Source organism: Cercospora kikuchii (genome assembly GCF_019650295.1).
Source record: "Cercospora kikuchii DNA, contig_00003, whole genome shotgun sequence".
NCBI classification, from domain to species: domain Eukaryota; kingdom Fungi; phylum Ascomycota; class Dothideomycetes; order Mycosphaerellales; family Mycosphaerellaceae; genus Cercospora; species Cercospora kikuchii.
In genome coordinates this window covers 3,218,362-3,236,666 of record NW_025408584.1, presented here as the reverse complement: position 1 = coordinate 3,236,666, position 18,305 = coordinate 3,218,362, and the positions used below count along the sequence as shown (strand labels likewise).

At 53.7% G+C, this 18,305-nt stretch overlaps 6 protein-coding genes across 6 annotated transcripts; 2 read left to right on the top strand and 4 right to left on the bottom strand.

Moving 5' to 3' along the window:
- Positions 1-334: 334 nt before the first annotated feature.
- Positions 335-1,016, top strand: CKM354_000564200 (uncharacterized protein; the record flags this gene model as incomplete). The annotated part of the gene is made up of 4 exons (XM_044800920.1): positions 335-480; positions 536-628; positions 720-857; positions 914-1,016. The coding sequence occupies 4 exons, from the start codon at positions 335-337 to the stop codon at positions 1,014-1,016; spliced, it is 480 nt and encodes a 159-aa protein (XP_044656855.1).
- An 18-nt stretch (positions 1,017-1,034) lies between these two features.
- On the bottom strand, positions 1,035-1,946 carry CKM354_000564100 (uncharacterized protein; the record flags this gene model as incomplete). The annotated part of the gene is made up of 1 exon (XM_044800919.1): positions 1,035-1,946. One exon carries the CDS (start codon positions 1,944-1,946, stop codon positions 1,035-1,037), a length of 912 nt encoding a protein of 303 aa, XP_044656854.1.
- Positions 1,947-3,389: 1,443 nt separating this feature from the next.
- On the bottom strand, positions 3,390-6,123 carry CKM354_000564000 (uncharacterized protein; the record flags this gene model as incomplete). Its single annotated transcript, XM_044800918.1, has 2 exons — positions 3,390-5,663; positions 5,722-6,123. 2 exons carry the CDS (start codon positions 6,121-6,123, stop codon positions 3,390-3,392), a joined length of 2,676 nt encoding a protein of 891 aa, XP_044656853.1.
- Positions 6,124-9,583: 3,460 nt separating this feature from the next.
- Positions 9,584-10,438, bottom strand: CKM354_000563900 (uncharacterized protein; the record flags this gene model as incomplete). Its single annotated transcript, XM_044800917.1, has 3 exons — positions 9,584-9,596; positions 9,682-10,206; positions 10,257-10,438. The coding sequence occupies 3 exons, from the start codon at positions 10,436-10,438 to the stop codon at positions 9,584-9,586; spliced, it is 720 nt and encodes a 239-aa protein (XP_044656852.1).
- Positions 10,439-10,599: 161 nt separating this feature from the next.
- CKM354_000563800 (uncharacterized protein) lies at positions 10,600-12,606 on the top strand (the record flags this gene model as incomplete). The annotated part of the gene is made up of 1 exon (XM_044800916.1): positions 10,600-12,606. One exon carries the CDS (start codon positions 10,600-10,602, stop codon positions 12,604-12,606), a length of 2,007 nt encoding a protein of 668 aa, XP_044656851.1.
- A 1,072-nt stretch (positions 12,607-13,678) lies between these two features.
- Positions 13,679-17,896, bottom strand: CKM354_000563700 (uncharacterized protein; the record flags this gene model as incomplete). Its single annotated transcript, XM_044800915.1, has 1 exon — positions 13,679-17,896. The coding sequence occupies one exon, from the start codon at positions 17,894-17,896 to the stop codon at positions 13,679-13,681; it is 4,218 nt and encodes a 1,405-aa protein (XP_044656850.1).
- Positions 17,897-18,305: the final 409 nt, after the last annotated feature.

Sequence of the window (18,305 nt, the reverse complement as noted above, 5' to 3'; positions counted from 1 at the left end):
CCTGAAAGATTCTATGTCGGCCGTTTGTGGTGTAAGCCGGGGCAAAATTTCTTGGCGGGCGCTTGCTGCCTTCCACAAAGGGCTTGATGAAACCTGCGCCGCAGTGGTGCAGTGGGCGCGTACGGAATTGCTTCTTGCCCGCCTGTCTTTCACCATGGCTTTGTAGCATCACGCGCTTGGTGCGACATGATTGTGCAGATCTTGGAGAAAGATTCAGCACGACGCAAGCTTGCGGCGCGGTGCAGAAAGAGCTTTTCGTGAATATGTAGTGGAAGTGTGTCCTCCAGCGAAGCCCTTCTGGCTGCAACGGACGTTGACATAGCTTTGTGTCACAATGTATGGCTACTATCCCCAAGAGTCGTACCATGCGCTGGTGTTGTGGTTGTTTTGGGTAAAACATACTTTCCTTGTGTTCAGCAACATCCTGGTCGTGGTGTGCCTCATGCTGGTATCGACGAGCACAGATGGTCAGGTGCAAGCGTAAGTGGTCGCCAACGCTGCATGTCTTGAGGCTCAATGGGCTGACTGTCAGCAGGACACATATACTTGCCCTGGTTCTCGAGCTACTCAACTTCATAGCAGAGCCTGTGGAAATGGTCCTCTGGTCACATCACCTTCTCGAGCCATGGTGAGTTCAATCGACCACTACCCATTACACAATTGATCAGGGCTAGGTTAAAGGCTCGACTGCTCATGGTTCGTGCGCTGACTTCGTCCAGGTTGTACCTCACTCTGCAAATACTCAAGGCTCTGCTGTGGTCTTGCATGACTTCCATCAGTGTGAGCCAGCTTCATTTGTATTTCACTGGGATCCAATGGGAGCATTGGACGCTCGTTGCTTTGTTCATCACCACGGCGTAAGTCACTCATCTCCGCTGCTTGTTGCTTACTGGTAACTGATCTGCCTCCTTAGTCTGTCCTTTTACATCAGCCTGGGTTACGCCATATTCGTGTTCGTGCGAAGTCGGAAGAGACGCCGTATTATTTACGCGCCAGAAAAGCCTGAAGGAGTGTAGACGTACATTAGTCGGAGCTCATGGCGTTTTTCTCAGGCTGTTATAGTGCTCTCCAAGGCCAAAGCCATGTTTGTAGTAGCCAAGCCAGACAGTTTTAACTTCTTTACCAGTCGCGCCTTCGATTTTCTCGATACGGCCGAAATCCTGCAACACGTTGATATTCGTGCTGTAGGTTTTGGCAAGTGCCATCAATTCGAGCTGACCGCCCCATTCGCCGGTGTCGCGCACTTTGTGCACATACTCGGGCAAAGACTCTTCCAGAAATGGAACGAAATCATCTTGGTGAGACTGAATGTAGTCTGCAGCCTTGGCCCGAACTGTTTTGTATGCAACAGTAGGCTGGTCGCTAGGCTCTGATTCAAGTGGTATATCCAGCTGCTCGAGCTGGTCGGCGAAAGCAGAGTAGAGGCAGTGTCCATCTGCGCGGATTTCTTTCTCAACGAGTTGATGCTCCTTCATTGATTCGAGCATTCTCATACGTTCTTGCTCTTTCATGTCGGGGAGATTTGCTGCTTCTTCGGCTGCCTGCCGAGCGAGTTCTTCTTGTTCCGCTGCGCGTCTTGCCAGTCTGTCCTTCTGGCGATTACGCTTCTTGCCAGCTCCGGCGGCGGAGGCTGCCTCCTCTGAATCAGCGGGCTTCGTCGCGGAAGAGGCGCCGGCTGAAGTGCCATTGGCTTCTGTCGGCGAGTTGTCATCGACTTGCAGCGTGAGCCTCTCAAGTTCTTCAGCGGAGGGTTCGTTCTCTATGATTGCGTTGCCATTGAGCTCCGCGACTTCTCGGGCCTGCTTGTCCTTGAGATCACGCTCCAGCTGCTCGCATTCATCGTTGACGGCTTTCCGTGTCTTCTTGCTGGCCTGCTTTTTCTTCTGCGTCACTCGACTTTGCAAGTCCTTCTGCTCTTTGCGGTGCTGTGCCTGCAGCTCTTCCATGGTGGGATGGTCCTAGCGTGGAGGCTATTGTCTCAGCAGCAGTAGACACGAAGAAGACAGCGCATTCGGTATGATGGCCCGCGATCCTCCTCGGCATGCATGAGCACATGCAATCTATGTGCAAGTGCGCATTCGTGCCGCGTTCGCTGAGCCGTTTTCCAGGTGTCTGCAAGGAATCTGTCGATGCTTCGCATGCCAACGGTGCTAAGACGAAACTCTCGCCCGTTGTCGTTTCGGGCTCGTGTCGGGGAGGAAGAGGAAGAGGAACAGCGTCGAAACGGGCCGAAGGGTTCGGCACGGAGGCACTATTGAGCAATCTCCTCGCACTCGCACTTGGCAGGTCTCCATGTGTCAGGATACGATACGTGCCACATGTGCCGTGGCTGCGGCCTCCATGACGATCGGCGCTGGTCTGTGTCGCGATACCCTGACCGCCTCGAGGGCGCGGCGCTTGGAAAATGGGTTTGGAGGCGCGTCCTGGCAGACAGAACGAACTATTCGGCGTCACGCAACATCTTTCGGCGAGGGGGACACTGTCCGCGTCGACGGCAGCATCATGTGTGCTTCTTCTGCGTAGTCGGTTGGCTTGACACTCAGAAAGCCGCCGCTGAGGTACATCCCGAAGCCTCATGCAGACTTGTTGATCCCAACAGCAGGGCAAACAATCGATTCCCTACATGCTCCTCCACGACACTCACATTGCGCTCGCTGCATACCACGGCGTGACCCTTCTCAAAGGTTGCCAAACGATCGCTCTGGCCATCGCCACGCAGCCTGGCTCACGCCACGGGTGGTCATGGTGACAAGTCTGCTCAAGCCCTCAATTTCGCCAGTGGCTGGGAGGCGCAAGTATGCTTGTCGAAGCCCACGGCAGCCATTCCAGCCATCGGACAGCCACGATCGTGGAGAGTTCTTCACAGCTGTATGCTGACGAGAGAGGCTGTCAATGTGTGTCTCGCACAGTCACGAGCACCATTTCGTTCTGTGATACAGAAATGCATTGTCTCGAGATAGCAGAGCATGATCGGCATTGTGCAGGATTGTCTGCAGGTTTCAGCACAGAAAGCTTTCGAAGATCATGCCGATCAGGCCACATGGCAACTCTGGACCTGCAACACACCTTGTAGTCCAAAACGGTAACAAAATGGAGAGTGCCACATCGAGATCTGTATGTGTACGTGGTGGGCGTCTGGTGGAATGATCACGATGAAAAGCGCAACGTGAAAAGCAACGACGCGTCTTTTTTATTATGGGAAAAGCAGAGACGAACGCGTCGCAAGAAGATGTGCTATGGATTGGACAGGATCACTGTTTCGAAGCTGCATACTCTGCATCATTTTGTTCATAACGTTAAAACACTATATCTCTATTACCCTAGCCAGGGACCTCCTTCGCTTGCCAAAAAATGTACACATGAATACCAAAAGGTGGACGGAGATTTGTCTACCATGTAAATCTCATCAGACCTGGGTTCAAAGCCACAGGTAGTAGGAAATGCCCCACAACGACGCTGCTGAGTGGGTAGATGGCGATGAAGTCGGTGATCTGCCAGAAGTAAGGAGCGAACTGCGCCAAGACAATCATCATGGCAGTGCAGAAAAAGCAGAAGATAAAAGTTCCCTTGAACTTTTTGATAACGTGCGGGACTTCCTTGAAGAAGGTAGTGTCGGTAGCCTCCTTGCTCGTGGCACCCCAAGTCATGTCGATACTGAACAAGTGCGATAGAAGAGCCTGTGAGACGTGGAGGGACACGCCACCCAAGAAGATCATGAGTAGCGGTACCCATGAGAAATTTTCCAGTAGCGCGCGGAAGAGTCCACACTCGCCTGTGCGGTACCTAAGCACCGCAAGAGAAACGTTTCCAAGACCGGAAAAGACAATGATGATAGCGAAATAGATCCTGAATGAGTCGACGTAGTAGTGATCGAGCATTCCGTTGTACCAACCTGTGAGGAAGTAGTTGGCGAAAGTCAAGGCCCATGCGGATCCGAGTGCGAAGTAAGTGCCGACATATGCCATGATTGTGAGCTTCGACGGGAGTGGCATGCCGGAAGCGATGAAGCGGAGGAAGAGCTTCGTAAAGGGTCCGCGAGTGAACCAGTAGCGGAAGGGTTGGAAAATAAGCTCGGAGCATCCATAAGCGTACTTCTCCCATCGTGCCAACTCGTCGTATACCGTCAGCGACACACCCTCTTGGAATCCATCGCCTTGGTACGCGGCAAGACGTACGAGGTAACCAGCAGTCTGCAGTCGGAGGGCCATGTCGAAATCCTCGGACACAGTATCCTCAGACCAGAATTTCTCGCGTTCGTCGCCGTAGTAGCATTCGTAGCCGATAGCCTGCAAGGCGGACCAGCGGAGGATAGCATTGTGGCCGACAAAGGGTGCGACGTCGCCGTTGGCGACGGCAAATCGAATAGCGGTGTAGATGAGATTGGTAAAGAATGTGATGCCACGCTCAAAGTAAGAGTCGGTGACGTTCATGACGCCGGAGGAGTACTGGATGATAGCGACCTGAGGCGATTGTTCCATTTCCGAAGCAGCATCCAGGAAGCAGTCGACGGGAACACGAGTGTCTGAGTCGATCAAAAGGATATAGTCGCCCATGCGGATATTGCCATCGGCCCAGGTTCTTCCCTCATCCTCTTCGACAACCTCTGTCAGAGCATCGCGGTAGGCGTTAGCCTCGTCTTCTTGGTTCCAGCCTTGGTGACGTTCAATGGCCGCAAGTTTGTCCTCGACACGATTGCTGACCCAGAGCGCATAGTTCATGTTCGAAGCCTTCTTGAACTTGCCACGTCGAAGGAATACTTCTTCGCCTTCTGCAGGCTTGGGATTGTGCTTTGGGCGTGACACCCATCCAATGTTGTGCTCGTCATAGTAGTCCTGGCGAGCGCGAGCATCTTCCTCGCTGATAAGCTGCATACCATCATCATTGATGAAAATGTTGGCAGTACCACCTTGCATTTCGTATGTGGAGATAGCAGCTTTGATCGACCGGATGGTGGGCTCGATGACAGCCTGGAGGCCTTCCTTGTACACCGGCATCTGGATGGTGATATGCGGCAATGCGGCGTCACCACGTCGCAGCCTCTTCGGCTTCAGACCAGAGTAGAACTTGGTGTTGGCGGACATTTGCGAAATCGGACCAATGAGCTGCGCAATGTTGTTGACGAGCGATTGAAAGAAGAACAGACCCAGCCAGAACTGCAATGGAACGACGAGTACGAAAGCCATTCGGATGTAGTTGCTGTCAATGATTGTCGAAACGGCAATCGCCTGGAAGCCCGTGCCGATGGCGACGAACGTGACGCACAAGGTGACAGCGCAGAGGATTGCTTGCCACAGCACGATGTTGCGAGGCTTTTCCTGTCCGTTGGCCTCGAGATCGCTGCCGTCAGAATCGCCATCAACCTCGTTGACGGCAACACTGCCCTCCTTCTTCTCGTCGATTGAGGACGTATCATCCCAAATCATCTCCATGAGTGCCTTCTCAATCTTGTGGGCGCGGTCAAGCAAGTGACGTGGTTCATCATCCCACACCACCAGCAGACCTCGATCTGCGATGAAGGCCGCGAATTGATGCTTCTGGCAGCGCGGAAGGTATGAGATATCTGGAAGTACCTGCAGACGCAGTCCATTTTTGAGCGGGACATACGGTCGGTCGTTGTTGTGAAGGAAGAGTTTGATGACTCTCGTGTTGACAGTCATGGCTACCTGTGTGCATGTCAGCAGGGTGTATTGCGATGTGTTTGGGAGACATGCTACGACTCACCTTCACGTTCAAGGTCTCAATGGCCTTGAAGAATCCAAAGGGCTCTTCCACAATATCAGAGGGACAGCAAGTGTACTGTCCCCGGGACTTCTTGAGGACCACGCCTTCATCCATGCCACCCGCAGTCCAGAGACGTTCCATTTGCTGCTGGTACAGCCAGTTGACCATCACGTCACATTTGATTTCGTGAATGTCATCGGACTGCGAGTTGCGGTACTCATTGGCAGGATACAAAGAAGCTGGTCTTGACCACGATCCGGGAGTGCCATTGCCGGGTGTCGGTCCAGATGTGCTGGCCCTGCTCTGATCGGTTGATTGCTTCTCGGTGGTCTCAACTTTTCCCGTCTCTGGTTTCTCCTCTTCGGTGCCCTTCTTGGGCTTCATGTAGGATAGGAGCCCCATCGCAAGAAGAGACCCCGCGCACGATGAGCGCGGGTTCCAGGTCCAGTGAGGTTATGGTGCAGCACGGCCTCGTTCAATGTTCAGGTGTTGGAAGACCGAACAAGAGACGGTAGTAGCCAGTGGACAACCAGCACTAGATGAGCGAATGTGTGTAGGGACAATGCCCGGCAACGATGTACAACTTGGCAAGTCGGTGGTGGGTGAAAGGGATAGCACGAGGCACGAGCCCAGTATATGAAGGCTGTGGCACTGAATCCCTCAGCTTCGTGCCCGTTGATGAACGAAACCTTCCAGGCACCTGGCGCCGAGCACTGCTCCTGCGCTGCAGAAGCCAGCGCCACGAGCGCATAGCGTTGCCGAAAGTTCATGTTGCAGGCGGGAGTCGAGAAGCAAGCCATGTTCCGCATCGCAGAGCTGGTGACGAGGATCTCTTTTTGGCATCGTCAGGTACGCCAGTCTCTTTTAGGCAGCATCTACGGTATAAAGTTTCCCGTACCTTACTCGAAGCCGTTCGAGCTAGACCGAGTCCGGTCAGCCACGGGAGACCAGCTAAACTTCAATCTGTGGTTGAGTTTAGCAGTCCGAAAGCCAATCGTCCATCATTATATTGGTATGGCGCCGTCTTGCAACGCCAAGTGCATGTGTTGCGTTGAGCGTAGTAGGCCCGGCTTGCAATAATATCAGATCCACTTGCTAGCCGTCCATCCGAGGATCGCTCCTATCTCATGTTCCGCGCTTGGGTCGAGGGCGTCGACCGAGCATGCTAATGATGACATTTTCTTTTTGACCAGTGCTGGTAAGACAAAAGCTGGCGTCAAAGTGACCACAACGGAGCCAAACTGTGTCTGTCCGATGCCAAATCGCAAGTGGAGCGGGCAGATGCACCGACACCATCATGCAAGCACACTGCTGGGCGGCCAGCGTACATAGTTTGAAAACGTGGATTGTGCGGCAATATCGATCATGATCGGACTGTGCAGTATCATGCATGCCACACACTGTACACACGACACGCCGCTGATTTCAGCGTACTCTTCTCTACAGGCGCCAGATTGTTTTGTGTGCATGTTTTGGCGCGATGGTGTTATCACAGCGCATCATCGGCAGTCTCCATGCGGCATCGTTCCAGAGCTGCCTGCCCCTTCGGGCATTCGTTAGCAGCCCTTGACGCATTTTGGCTTAGTCTGCAGCAGCGTGATGCTTTTTCGAGCGGGCTGGTATGCTGCTCGCACCAGCCAACCTCCAGGCGGTGCGAAGCGGCTCCCAAAACGAGCCAAAGCTTAAACGCCTCAAGGAAGCCGAGCATTCGCAAGCTGGACAGCACATCGCCCAGATGCCGTATGCAGTGCGTCCCAATGTGGTTTGTCCAGACCAGCTACATGCGAGCAACTGTCTCACCGACGAGTGTGGCCAAGATATCCTCGTATCGTGCATGCCATGAGGCGGCCACATAGTCTGGAGGCCGATTCGTGAGGCGCGTGGCCAGTGGACTCCCCCAAGTGTTCTTGAAACAGCGCACGCTCGAGCGGTGCAGGCGGCTCGTATGGCCAGTGTCGCTGACTGCGTCGTGTCGTCCTGCCGTCGATACGAAAGCTTCGGGGAGCAGCACTGGAGCTCGTGCAGTAGAGTGAAGTGCGGTTTGTGGGACCGACCAGGAAGCCTCGTCGGCACGTCGCGGTCCAGGATGTTGATCCCCTGTTGGCGTCAGGCAGCTCACCCGCTGTACCACACTTTGCTCTGAGACACACCACGCCCACGCCGTGCTCCTGAGAGCGAATCTGTCTGCCGGGTGCCGTGTCTCGGACGGTGGCCATCTCAGCGGTGCTCCCTTTCTCTGGTACCGTCAACAATGCTTTTTCGGCGTGGGACCGGACTGGTGGACCGCGTGTTTCCCACGTCCCAGATGGCAGGAGCCGGTGCTCCAGTTTCACCTCAACTTCTGCTCTCCGGAGCGTACCGAGTCGTTGGACTCTCGTCATCGCAGGCGGCCTCTTGGGACAGCCACAGACCGCGGACAACGCTAACAGAACACAGGAGTGCGCGCTGGTCTACGAGCCGTGAATGAGTATCTACCTGCCAGCGTGGACACCATCTGTCTATGGTACAGCGTCTCGCTGAACCTCAACGAAAGAGAATTGCGATGGCTTGAGTCTATGCACATCGACCTGGGCCAGCAACACTCCAGCACTGGAGGTCGACAAAGCTTGCATTTGCCGGTAGACCCGCAAGGTGCAGCAGCGAGACACCGAAGCGCAGCCCAGCACGCGCGAGCAATGCTTCTGTGCTTTGCCACGCACAATTCACAATGCTTCTCGAGCATGTGATACTGGAAAGCACGATCAAGTGGCATTGGGAGTGCCTCAGCATTGACTCGCAGAGCCTCTTGGTGTTTCCCAACCGATATTACCATTCAATGCACAATGCAGTCCAATACGAAACATGCCGTCCTTGCTGCATGTCGAACTGCGCGTATCTGAGGGCCGCATTCTAGGAAATTCTGCATGACTGCCACGAGAACACAAAGGTGCTGCTTCTAATGGGCTTCTCATGCATGGTGCCCACGTGCCAGGTCACGAACACCCTACGAGCGCTTTTGCTGCCCTTGCGGTACCACTGTCGAAACCTTCTGGTGCGGATGTTGCCAGCACAAGCTACATGAATGGTTGCAAAAGACGTACCAAATGATCTCAAATAGCACGTGCAGACTCATGTTGATCGAAGGATTCGGATTGCGTGCATGGATTTGCATTCGCGCCGTCTCAGCCGGATCTACTATCGAACTTACTTCCCGCTGAGAGGTGTGAGAGGCTTCGAGCTCTAATCCGCCGCTCTATCTTCAGGCCTAATCCTCGATGCACGTGTGCAGGAGCTCGGCAGCCTCGCGCTACTATTTTCTGTCGTTGTGCGATTGCGCTCAGCGGCGACTTACAGAGTAAATGCATGGCTCATCACACGTTATTGAATTTCTGCGTCACCGGCGTGTAATGTCTACGAGACTGCCTTCGGGAGATAAAGCAGTGTGAACGCCAGTCTGCACTGCAGTCCCAACATACCACCGGCTCGGCGACACGTTCGAAGCAGCGAAGGACCGACAAATGCTTGTCGGGTGTTACAGTACCCATCGCCACGTGCAGCAACAATGTGCTCTTACAGCTCCAACCTTGGAGGAATTCAAAATGTGGGGCCAGCTCCGGTGCCGATTCAACCACGGCTCGCTGCCTTGTTCATTGTGGACAGCAAACGTTTGAGAAGCCGCAAAATACACATAAGATACGAAATCTCTCGTAGGGGAACATGAGCCTTGTGCTCCATGCCATACCGTCAAGCCGCGAATTTCAAGCCTTCCCACGCCACAACCGCACAACTGGTGCGTGCGCATAACACCACGATCGACATCTTCAATGCGATCTCATGATTCCAGAATTTCGTCGGCATGGTAAAAAAGGTGAGAGCCATTGACTCAGTCGGCAAGCCTGCTGCATGTCAGCGGCGTACACGGCCAACATTGTCATCCGCCGAGACCATAGCGCCTCTTTGATATTCCATAGCGCAACATACCTGTACGAAACCACAGTATCCACTCTGTGATTTTGCGTTGAGAAACTTCTCAACATGACCTTCTCTGCATTCTTCACCTCCTTCGCGTCAGAGTCTCCCCACTCTAGCGGCACCTCACTATCTGCATCTGCGTATACTAGGACGTTGAATGTGCAATTCCCGTCAAGCATAGGCAGAAAGGAAACAGAGGCGGTGATTTGACGAAATAGTGCTTGAATTTCAGATTGAATTTCTGCTTCCGTCTTCTCAGGTTGTGCTGCTTCGGTGCTGGATCCCGCCGGCGCGGAATTCTCTTTGTCGCCACTGGAAGAGCGCGACTTCTTCTTGCTGTCGTCGTTGAAGATATTGACGTCGAATTGCCATCGTTCAACGTGCTCGCCGGTCTCCTTGGATGTGATGACGATGACTAATTTTGAGATCTTGGACTTCTGCATCCATTTGCTGAGTTGCGACATGATCTTCTTGATGTATGCTTTGACTTGGTCATCGAGCGTGACCATCATGTTCAGACCATATTTCTTAACCCTACCAGTCCATTAGTTCACCCGCTTCCATCAATTTCTGTCCACGCGTACGCTGTGAAGTCCTCCGCCGGATAGACGCCGCGCTGGAACAATATGGTGTTGATGGAGTACTCGAAGAACTCCGTCACCAGTTTTGAGCTGCCTTTTAGCGACAGCTTGTGCGTCTTCGCATCGTCCGCGGTCTTTGATGATGACGACTTCTTCGTCGATGGTTCTCTCGTCGCTGATGGCATTTTTACTGATATGTTGTCTGCCGGTGTGCTGATGCCGCCGCCCAAAGTTCATCAGATGTTTATATCTGGTCGTCGCGGGGGCCAACAGAATGCCAAGAACTTCACTTCTAGACTTTTGGCGAAGACACGACGTGCACTGCCAATGCCATCAATTCTCCCTCATGCGACGATGTTTCCTGGCGACTAAAGGACTAGCTGGCTTCTGCCGCTCCTGGCAGTCGTCCGTCACCCACAATGCGACCTTCGCAGCGCGTCTGGCGCTCCCGGGCCAGCAGAGGTCATTGAGCTGCACAGCTCGATTGGCCGCCAGCTCCATTCACGATCCCACCGTCGTCGAGCAGCGCATCTCGAAGATTCCCATCGAGCGCTTCCGCAACTTCTGCATCGTTGCTCACGTCGATCATGGCAAGAGCACGCTTAGCGATCGGCTGCTGGAGCTCACGAATACCATTCCTCCCGGCGGCAACAAGCAGATTCTAGACAAGTTGGATGTGGAAAGAGAGCGAGGCATCACTGTCAAGGCGCAGACATGCTCGATGGTATACAACCACAATGGCGAAGACTACCTTCTGCATCTCGTCGACACACCTGGCCACGTAGACTTCAGGGCGGAAGTTAGTCGTAGCTACGCCAGTTGTGGTGGAGCGCTACTACTGGTCGATGCTTCGCAGGGCATTCAGGCACAGACCGTAGCCAACTTCTATCTTGCCTTTGCACAGGACTTGACACTAGTCCCGGTGCTCAACAAGGTCGATTTGCCAACAGCGGATACGCAGCGCACTATCGAGCAGCTTCAGGACACTTTTGAGATCGATTCTTCAAATGCTGCTATGGTGTCTGCGAAGACAGGCCTGAATGTTGCCCAATTGTTGCCTCAAATCGTGGAACAGATTCCGGCGCCGGTTGGAGATGAGAACGGCCCCCTGAAGATGCTTCTCGTTGATAGCTGGTATGACAACTACAAAGGTGTGATTCTGCTTGTGCGGATATTTGAAGGCAAGGTCAAAGCCGGCGATCGATTGGTGTCCTATGTCACAGGGCTCGAGTACATTGCAGGTGAGGTCGGCATCATGTATCCGCTGGAACTACCACAGAAGTGCTTGCGAGCAGGTCAGCTCGGATACATCTACATGAACCCGGGCATGAAACGCAGCAAAGAGGCCAAAATTGGTGATACATACACGACTGTGGCCTACAAGAATTGGGACGTCGTCAAGCCTTTGCCTGGATTTGTCGAGCCAAAGCCCATGGTGTTCGTTGCTGCCTTCCCGACCGACCAAGGGGATTATACCCATCTTGAGGACAGCATCAACCAAGTCACGCTCAACGATCGATCCGTCACGGTCATGAAGGAGAGTAGTGAAGCTTTGGGCGCGGGCTGGCGTTTAGGCTTTCTGGGCACACTTCACTGCTCTGTCTTCGAAGATCGTCTGAGGCAGGAACATGGAGCCAACATTATCATCACCCCACCTTCTGTCCCCTTCAAGGTAATACGCAAGGATGGCAAGGAAGAAATCATCACAAACCCAAATGACTTCCCTGAGAATCAGCAGGTTCATCAGACCGTGGCCGAGTTGCAGGAGCCGTATGTCGAGGCCACAATTACGTTTCCGCAAGAGTACTTGGGAGAAATCATCAAACTGTGCGAGGCCAATCGTGGTGAGCAGCAGTCTTTGACATTCTTCACTGCCACGCAAGTAATTCTTAAGTACTTGTTACCTCTGGAACGGTTGGTGGACGACTTCTTCGGGAAGCTTAAATCGGCCACTAAAGGATATGCCTCTCTCGATTATGAAGATGCTGGATACCGAAAGTCCAATATAATCAAATTGCAGTTGAATGTCAACAAGGTACCTGTCGATGCTGTAGCCAGAGTCATCCACTATTCCGAAGCCGAAAGACTTGGCAAAGCATGGGTGACCAAATTCAAGGAGCACGTTGATCGTCAAATGTTCGAAGTGGTCATTCAAGCTGTGGCAGGCAAGCGCGTGGTAGCACGCGAGACGCTGAAGCCATTCAGGAAAGATGTATTGCAGAAGCTACATGCCGCCGATGTGTCCAGAAGGCGGAAATTACTGGAGAAGCAAAAGGAAGGGAAACGGAGGATGCGAGCCGTTGGCAACGTTGCGATCGATAACAAAGCATTCCAGAGTTTCCTAGCTAAATAATCACAGCACTTCAAGGAACCATGGATAATTATAATTTCGTCTGCCCCATCAATTGCTATTCGTCTGTGAACCACAGCGCAGGGCAAAGCTACCATCACGATGGAGAGGCGCACTCTCGCTCACCCATGCTCACATCAAGATCAGGTGGAGGGCTCTCATGACACCACGCCTAACCTCTCGATTACCTTCATGCACAAGGTCTAGATGACAAGCACCGCAGTCCCCCTATGAACCCCGACAACGCCATCACCCGACAAAAGAATTCCCCGTGGAGATTCCACCAACATGGTCCTGCCATGCCGCGTTTCAACGGTACCAAACGACCTCATGTCAAGAACATTCGCGAATGTCTCAATTCCCCTGACTACTTGATCGCTAATCGTCGCCAAGCCCATCCCGAACGACTCAAGAATGTCTCGGTTCTACCAACAATCCACCCGGATCGACGCCATCAAAGGGTCTCTTGACTCCGGCAAAGTGTTCATGGTACGGGTCCACGCGAACGGCTGCTAGCTTACCCTCGCAATATTTATCCGCACGCACAGTAGCGGCACCGCGTGGCTGTGACGTGGGCGTTGACTATAATCTGAGATGTATGCATAATTAGCTCGCTCCGCACACATCTGTCATTGTGCGCATGTGTCAAGTGAGACATGTGACAGCATGTATCAGGCGAGCTGTCAGGGGTAAAAGGGTAGTCAGGTTCGAGATCATTGAAGTTCTCGCTTGAGAAGGCTCTGCTGTGTTGTCCAGACCTCAGTGAACAATGTGGCAAAGATAAACACATTCTGCGAATGTCCAGACCTTTCCAAGGCACAGGCAGCGCGGTAGTCAGTCAGCACAAGTCTATGTTCGCAAAACAAATGTGTACGTAAATGTATGCTGGATTTAAGGTAGGGCAGAGGCATTCATTCGTTGATTCATGTACTGACTAATATAACCCCAACGCCTCGCTCGCTAGAACGCTCCAAGTCTTATACACATAAAAAGGATGAACAACACAAATAACACCCTTCCAAAACTGCGTCGGCAAAAACTCCTTGACGCGCACTTTTGTGTCCCTAACATTCACCTAGGGTGCAGGTGCACCAGGCCCTTGCTCGTTTGTCCCTTTCAGTCGCTTTGCCTCATGGTCACCAGCTGTTTCCTCAGCTTGACGCTTCACGCCTGCTGAAACAGGCCGAACATCAGCGACTGCACCGGGACCCGACTCGTGTGTGGTCTTTTGTCGCTTCGCCTCAGGGTCGGCATCGACCTCTTCAGCTGGTCGTTTGACGCCAGGTGAAGGAGGTTGTAGATCAGTAGAGCGCGTAACTGGAGAGACATTCGACTCGAGTGGGTTATTAGGTTGCTTCGCTGCACCAATCTCCATACCTGCATGGACTGAACTATTAGCAGTTGCGGGCGTTGCGCCTATGACTGCAGCTGTCGCCGGGTGAAGAGCAGCTGTAGTCGACTGCTCCGCACCGACAGAATTTGTCCGGGTTACCTGCGGGGGTTGCTGTACATGTGTAGCTGCCATGGTAGGAAGGACAACTGGACTGGTCACTCTCTGGCTCGCCTCAGGCTGTGGAGCTCTTTGCTCGCTCACTACTGAATTTGAAGGGAGTTGACTTGCTGCCAACGGGGTCTGAGTCCCGAGCTCTGGTCGCGGTGGGAACTGCGTGATCCCATTAGGCTGCCCAGGTTGATGCTGCGATGTTGCAGGAACGGGCTGAACCTGGGAAGCAGAAATGGGCTGTTGTGTTGGTGCAATGGACGGCTGGGGAGGTGGAGGCGCGCTCGCAGAACTCGACTGATACATTGCCTGCGTTCCACTTGGTGGTCGGCTTTGCGCAATCGGGGCAGGATGGGAGAATTGTGGCGGTCCGGGTATTGAGGTCGTTGCCGCAGGATATGAGCTCAAGTTAGGCGCAGCAGAATTTGAAGCTGGTGGTGGAACTGCCTGGTGTGGCTGCTGTGTTGCGAAACTTGCATTCGCAGCAGGCGACTGGCTCTGCTGCGGCGGTGCCAGCGAGTTTGTTTGACTTGCAGGCGTGCCATTAGCTGATATCATCGCAGGCTGCGCGGACTGTGTGTTCATAGTGGCCGCCGTAGTCGTGCTTGGAGAAGCCTGATTTGCAGTCTGTGCTGTTGCGGCAGGTACACTGGTATTAGGATTAGAATCATGTGCAGCGGTCGACGTGGCAGTGGCAGTGCTGTCGCCATTGGTCGTGCTCTTCTGTGAACTCCTTGTGTCGCCCTGACCATACTGTATGAAAATCTGTTTCAATGTTTTGTATGGATCCTGCGTCTCGTCAACTTCTCCTTCTGTAGCAGGCGTTGTGCCGGCGTGAAGATCCGAGTAGTAAAGCAATGCATCTTGAAACTGCTTGGATGCTTGGTCATGCGTGTCCTTGCCAACATGAGGCGCAAGGAATCGTGGCTGGTATTCCAAGATGGCTCCCACGATGTTCGCGAACGGTTGCGGCTGTTGCGGCTGCGCCGGCTGAGGCTGTTGTGATGACGGACCACTCTGTGCCCCGTAGTGAGGCTGCGGGTACTGTCCGTTCGCCGGCTGTCCATTCGCCTGCATCTGCCCTGAGCCAGACGGCCCTGCAACAGGATTTGCGCCTGGATTGTACGGACTGTGATACATCTGGCCACCTTGCTGATAGGCTGTATTGAAAGGCTGCTGATACGGTGCGCCGTTTCGAGGTAGAGCGGGCGGAGGTGGCGACGCTTGCTTCCTTTTCTTTGGATCAAGTTCATGCGAGAAGTCAATCTTCCAGTACTTTCCCTTACCGCTCTTGCCAGATTCTACGAAGCGTGGACTCTGCAGCAGATTGTGACGCACGCTGCTTTGCCAGCCGTTAGTCGTAGTCCCGTACTTGAAGTACGGCCATCGCTTTTGTATCTTGTCGTAGATAGTTTGCAAATCCGCTTGGCCATCCAGTGCTGGATCTTGCAAGATCTCATCGATGATAAAGACGTATGTGATCGCTGGTTTCTTGAGCTGCTCCTCCGTAAAGCTCTCACGAGCAGGCATGGGGGACGGCGAGCGAGCAGGACGTCGCGGTCGAGGGCTAGTTGATCTTGCCGTTGGAATATCATTCGGTGCGCTGCTGCCAGAGGCCACATTTTGCTGGGGCTGGTTCGGTGTAGTCGAAGCGTACGCTGTGCTGTAATTCTGCATCCGCGGATCCACATTCTGCATTGCCACATCCGGAGCTGCTTCGCCTCGTGATGCTGCTTTGGCGGCAGCATCCTTTTGCCGCTGCTCTGCACGAACCATTTCCAACAATTCATTCATGGACGGGGGTGCAAGGCCTTGCCGCTCGTACTCTTTGAGCTTGCGCTTGACGCCTGCATCGTCACGCTTTGATATCAGTCCGTTCTTGGGAGGCCTACCTGGACCCTTGCGTTTCTGTGGCAGCTGAGATGGATCAGCGCCTGCGAAAGCGGAATTTGCGTCAAGATTGATCGCTGCTGGTGGCGAAGCTTGAGTTGGCTGCGCCGCTTGTGGAGTTTGACTGGCTTCAGGAAGTGGTGTCTCAGTGGAAGGCACAGGTAATGCTTCATCGTTCGGTTTTGCAGCTTGGCCTTCCTCGTTGTGATTTGCTAACTCCGATGGCCCCTCCTCTTGAGCTGGAGCCTTTGACGCCGTTGCAGGGACCTTGCCGCCAGATTTGGCGGGTGTCTTGCCTTTTAGTTTCGGTGCCTTGTCCTCCGCGTTAGCAGCCTCAGTACTTTTCTGCGGTTTCTTGCCAGCATTCTTATTCTTCAATTTCAGTTTTACAGGCTTCAGCTTTCGCTCTTTGGTCTTTGATTTCTTGTCCTTGGTTTTCTTCGGTTTACTCTGTTGTGCAAGAGGGACGTCCTCCTCAGATGAATCGCCTTCATCACTGCTTTCCACCGTCTCAATCGTCTGCGACACTCCCTGAATAGCCGGACTCGTTTCAAGATCATTCTCCTCGCCGTCATTGGCATACTCGGAACTTTCCAGGTAGTAAATCTCACTTTCATGATCGTTCGGAAGCATAAATCTGAAGCTGACGGAGACGATGATGATCTCGTCATCGTGGCTGAGCACGATGTCAGTCTCGCCTCGTCTACGAAGATCGCCATTGTGCATAGCCATGTTGCCGATCACATCCATGACCCAACGCGAGTTGTCCCGATCAAATCGAATGATCAAATGCTCGCGCGAAATCTTCTCAATATGACCGGGTTCCCGAGGATGAATTGTGACTTGCGCCCATTCCTGGGGTTCGTGTACCTTACCATGGCTGTCAGCATATAGCTCGCCCTCCAGTTCATCGCCTTGCTCAAATTCGTGAAGGCTGCGTGGCGCTATCGAGTGATTCGATGACGAGTTGTTCTTGCTTCTCCGATTTCGCTGAGTGAGGGCCGTGGTGCTTTCGAAGCCGTAGTCAGTAGGATCAACGTAGGAGACAGCGCCTCCTACATCGCTGTACGTGCTCAATAGGCCATGAGCAGGTCGGCCGACGAGATCCTCCTCGTCATCATCGCCACCGTGCTGGGAATGGTGACTGGGCTCACGAGCATAGTCATCCAACGACTGCTGGGCGCGGCGCTGCATCTTGGCCTTCCTTTTGGCCTGTTTCTGACTCTCCTTGAAGGCGTTGTAGTAGTGTTGATCACGACCGACCATAACATTCATGGACTTCACATAGTAATAACTGTCCGGGAACTTGAGCATGGCGTAAGCCTGATGGGTACTCGGTTCTTCTTCAACCATCGTCGGCGAGGCAGGAAGACCGACATGCACGAGAGCGTTCGATGGGGTGCTGGGATCCGCAAGCGCTGCATCTATTGCAGAATCCTGGCCGAACAGCAATCGATTTGGATCTGGCAAGGCTGCATACAGACTGAGGTCGTGGAGCTGGTCGTTTGGTGCGCTTTCAACCTTGAACAAGCCATTTGCTGTCTCGTGCAAGTCGATTGTGTCGCGAACATTACTCTCAATACCGTGGTCGACCACTGGACGCGCCGGAGTATCCAGGTTGCCCAAGTCGCCATGATGCACTGCAAGAGGAGCTGGTGCTTGCATGTTGCTTTGTCCGGTGCTGTGAACTTCGTGTCCGGCCATGCTACTTTGCGCGTTGCTGTGGACTTCGTGCTCGGGCTTGGGGTCCATCTTGCCGTTCGTCATGGGTATGGCGCTATTCTCGATCATGGCCTGCTCCCCAGCTGCGCGCACTCCCATTTCAGCGCTCTGAACCACTGCATCCTGGGAAGGAGGAGGCGCAAGGGTGTTTGCTGGATCGAGCCTGTCGGTTTGCTGCATCTCTTCGCGATTGCTGCTGCCGTTCATTGCTAGGCCATTCGGCCATGATGATGCTGCCGCCCCGCTGCTTTCCATCGCATGTGGTAACAGGTGCGGACTCGCTGCATTTCGTTGTCCTGTCGGATGGGGGCGAGGGTCGCTCGTCGAGGAAGACGCGTCTATGGTGACCGAGGGCGGGCGACCTGCCAAAAGATGCAGAGCGGGTCTTTAACGGCAGTCGCGACCAGACTTTGACCGAGTGACTGCGGGGGCCAGGACCACAACGCTCGTGGCACGGGGCGATCGATCTCGTTCAACCCGTCGACAGCTGCGGTGAAGCTGGGAGGGGCGACAGCGCGTGGACGGTGGAGTGCCGGGCAATGGGTGAGCTGCACGTACGGTGGTCGGTGAAGAAGAGCGCATGTCTGGC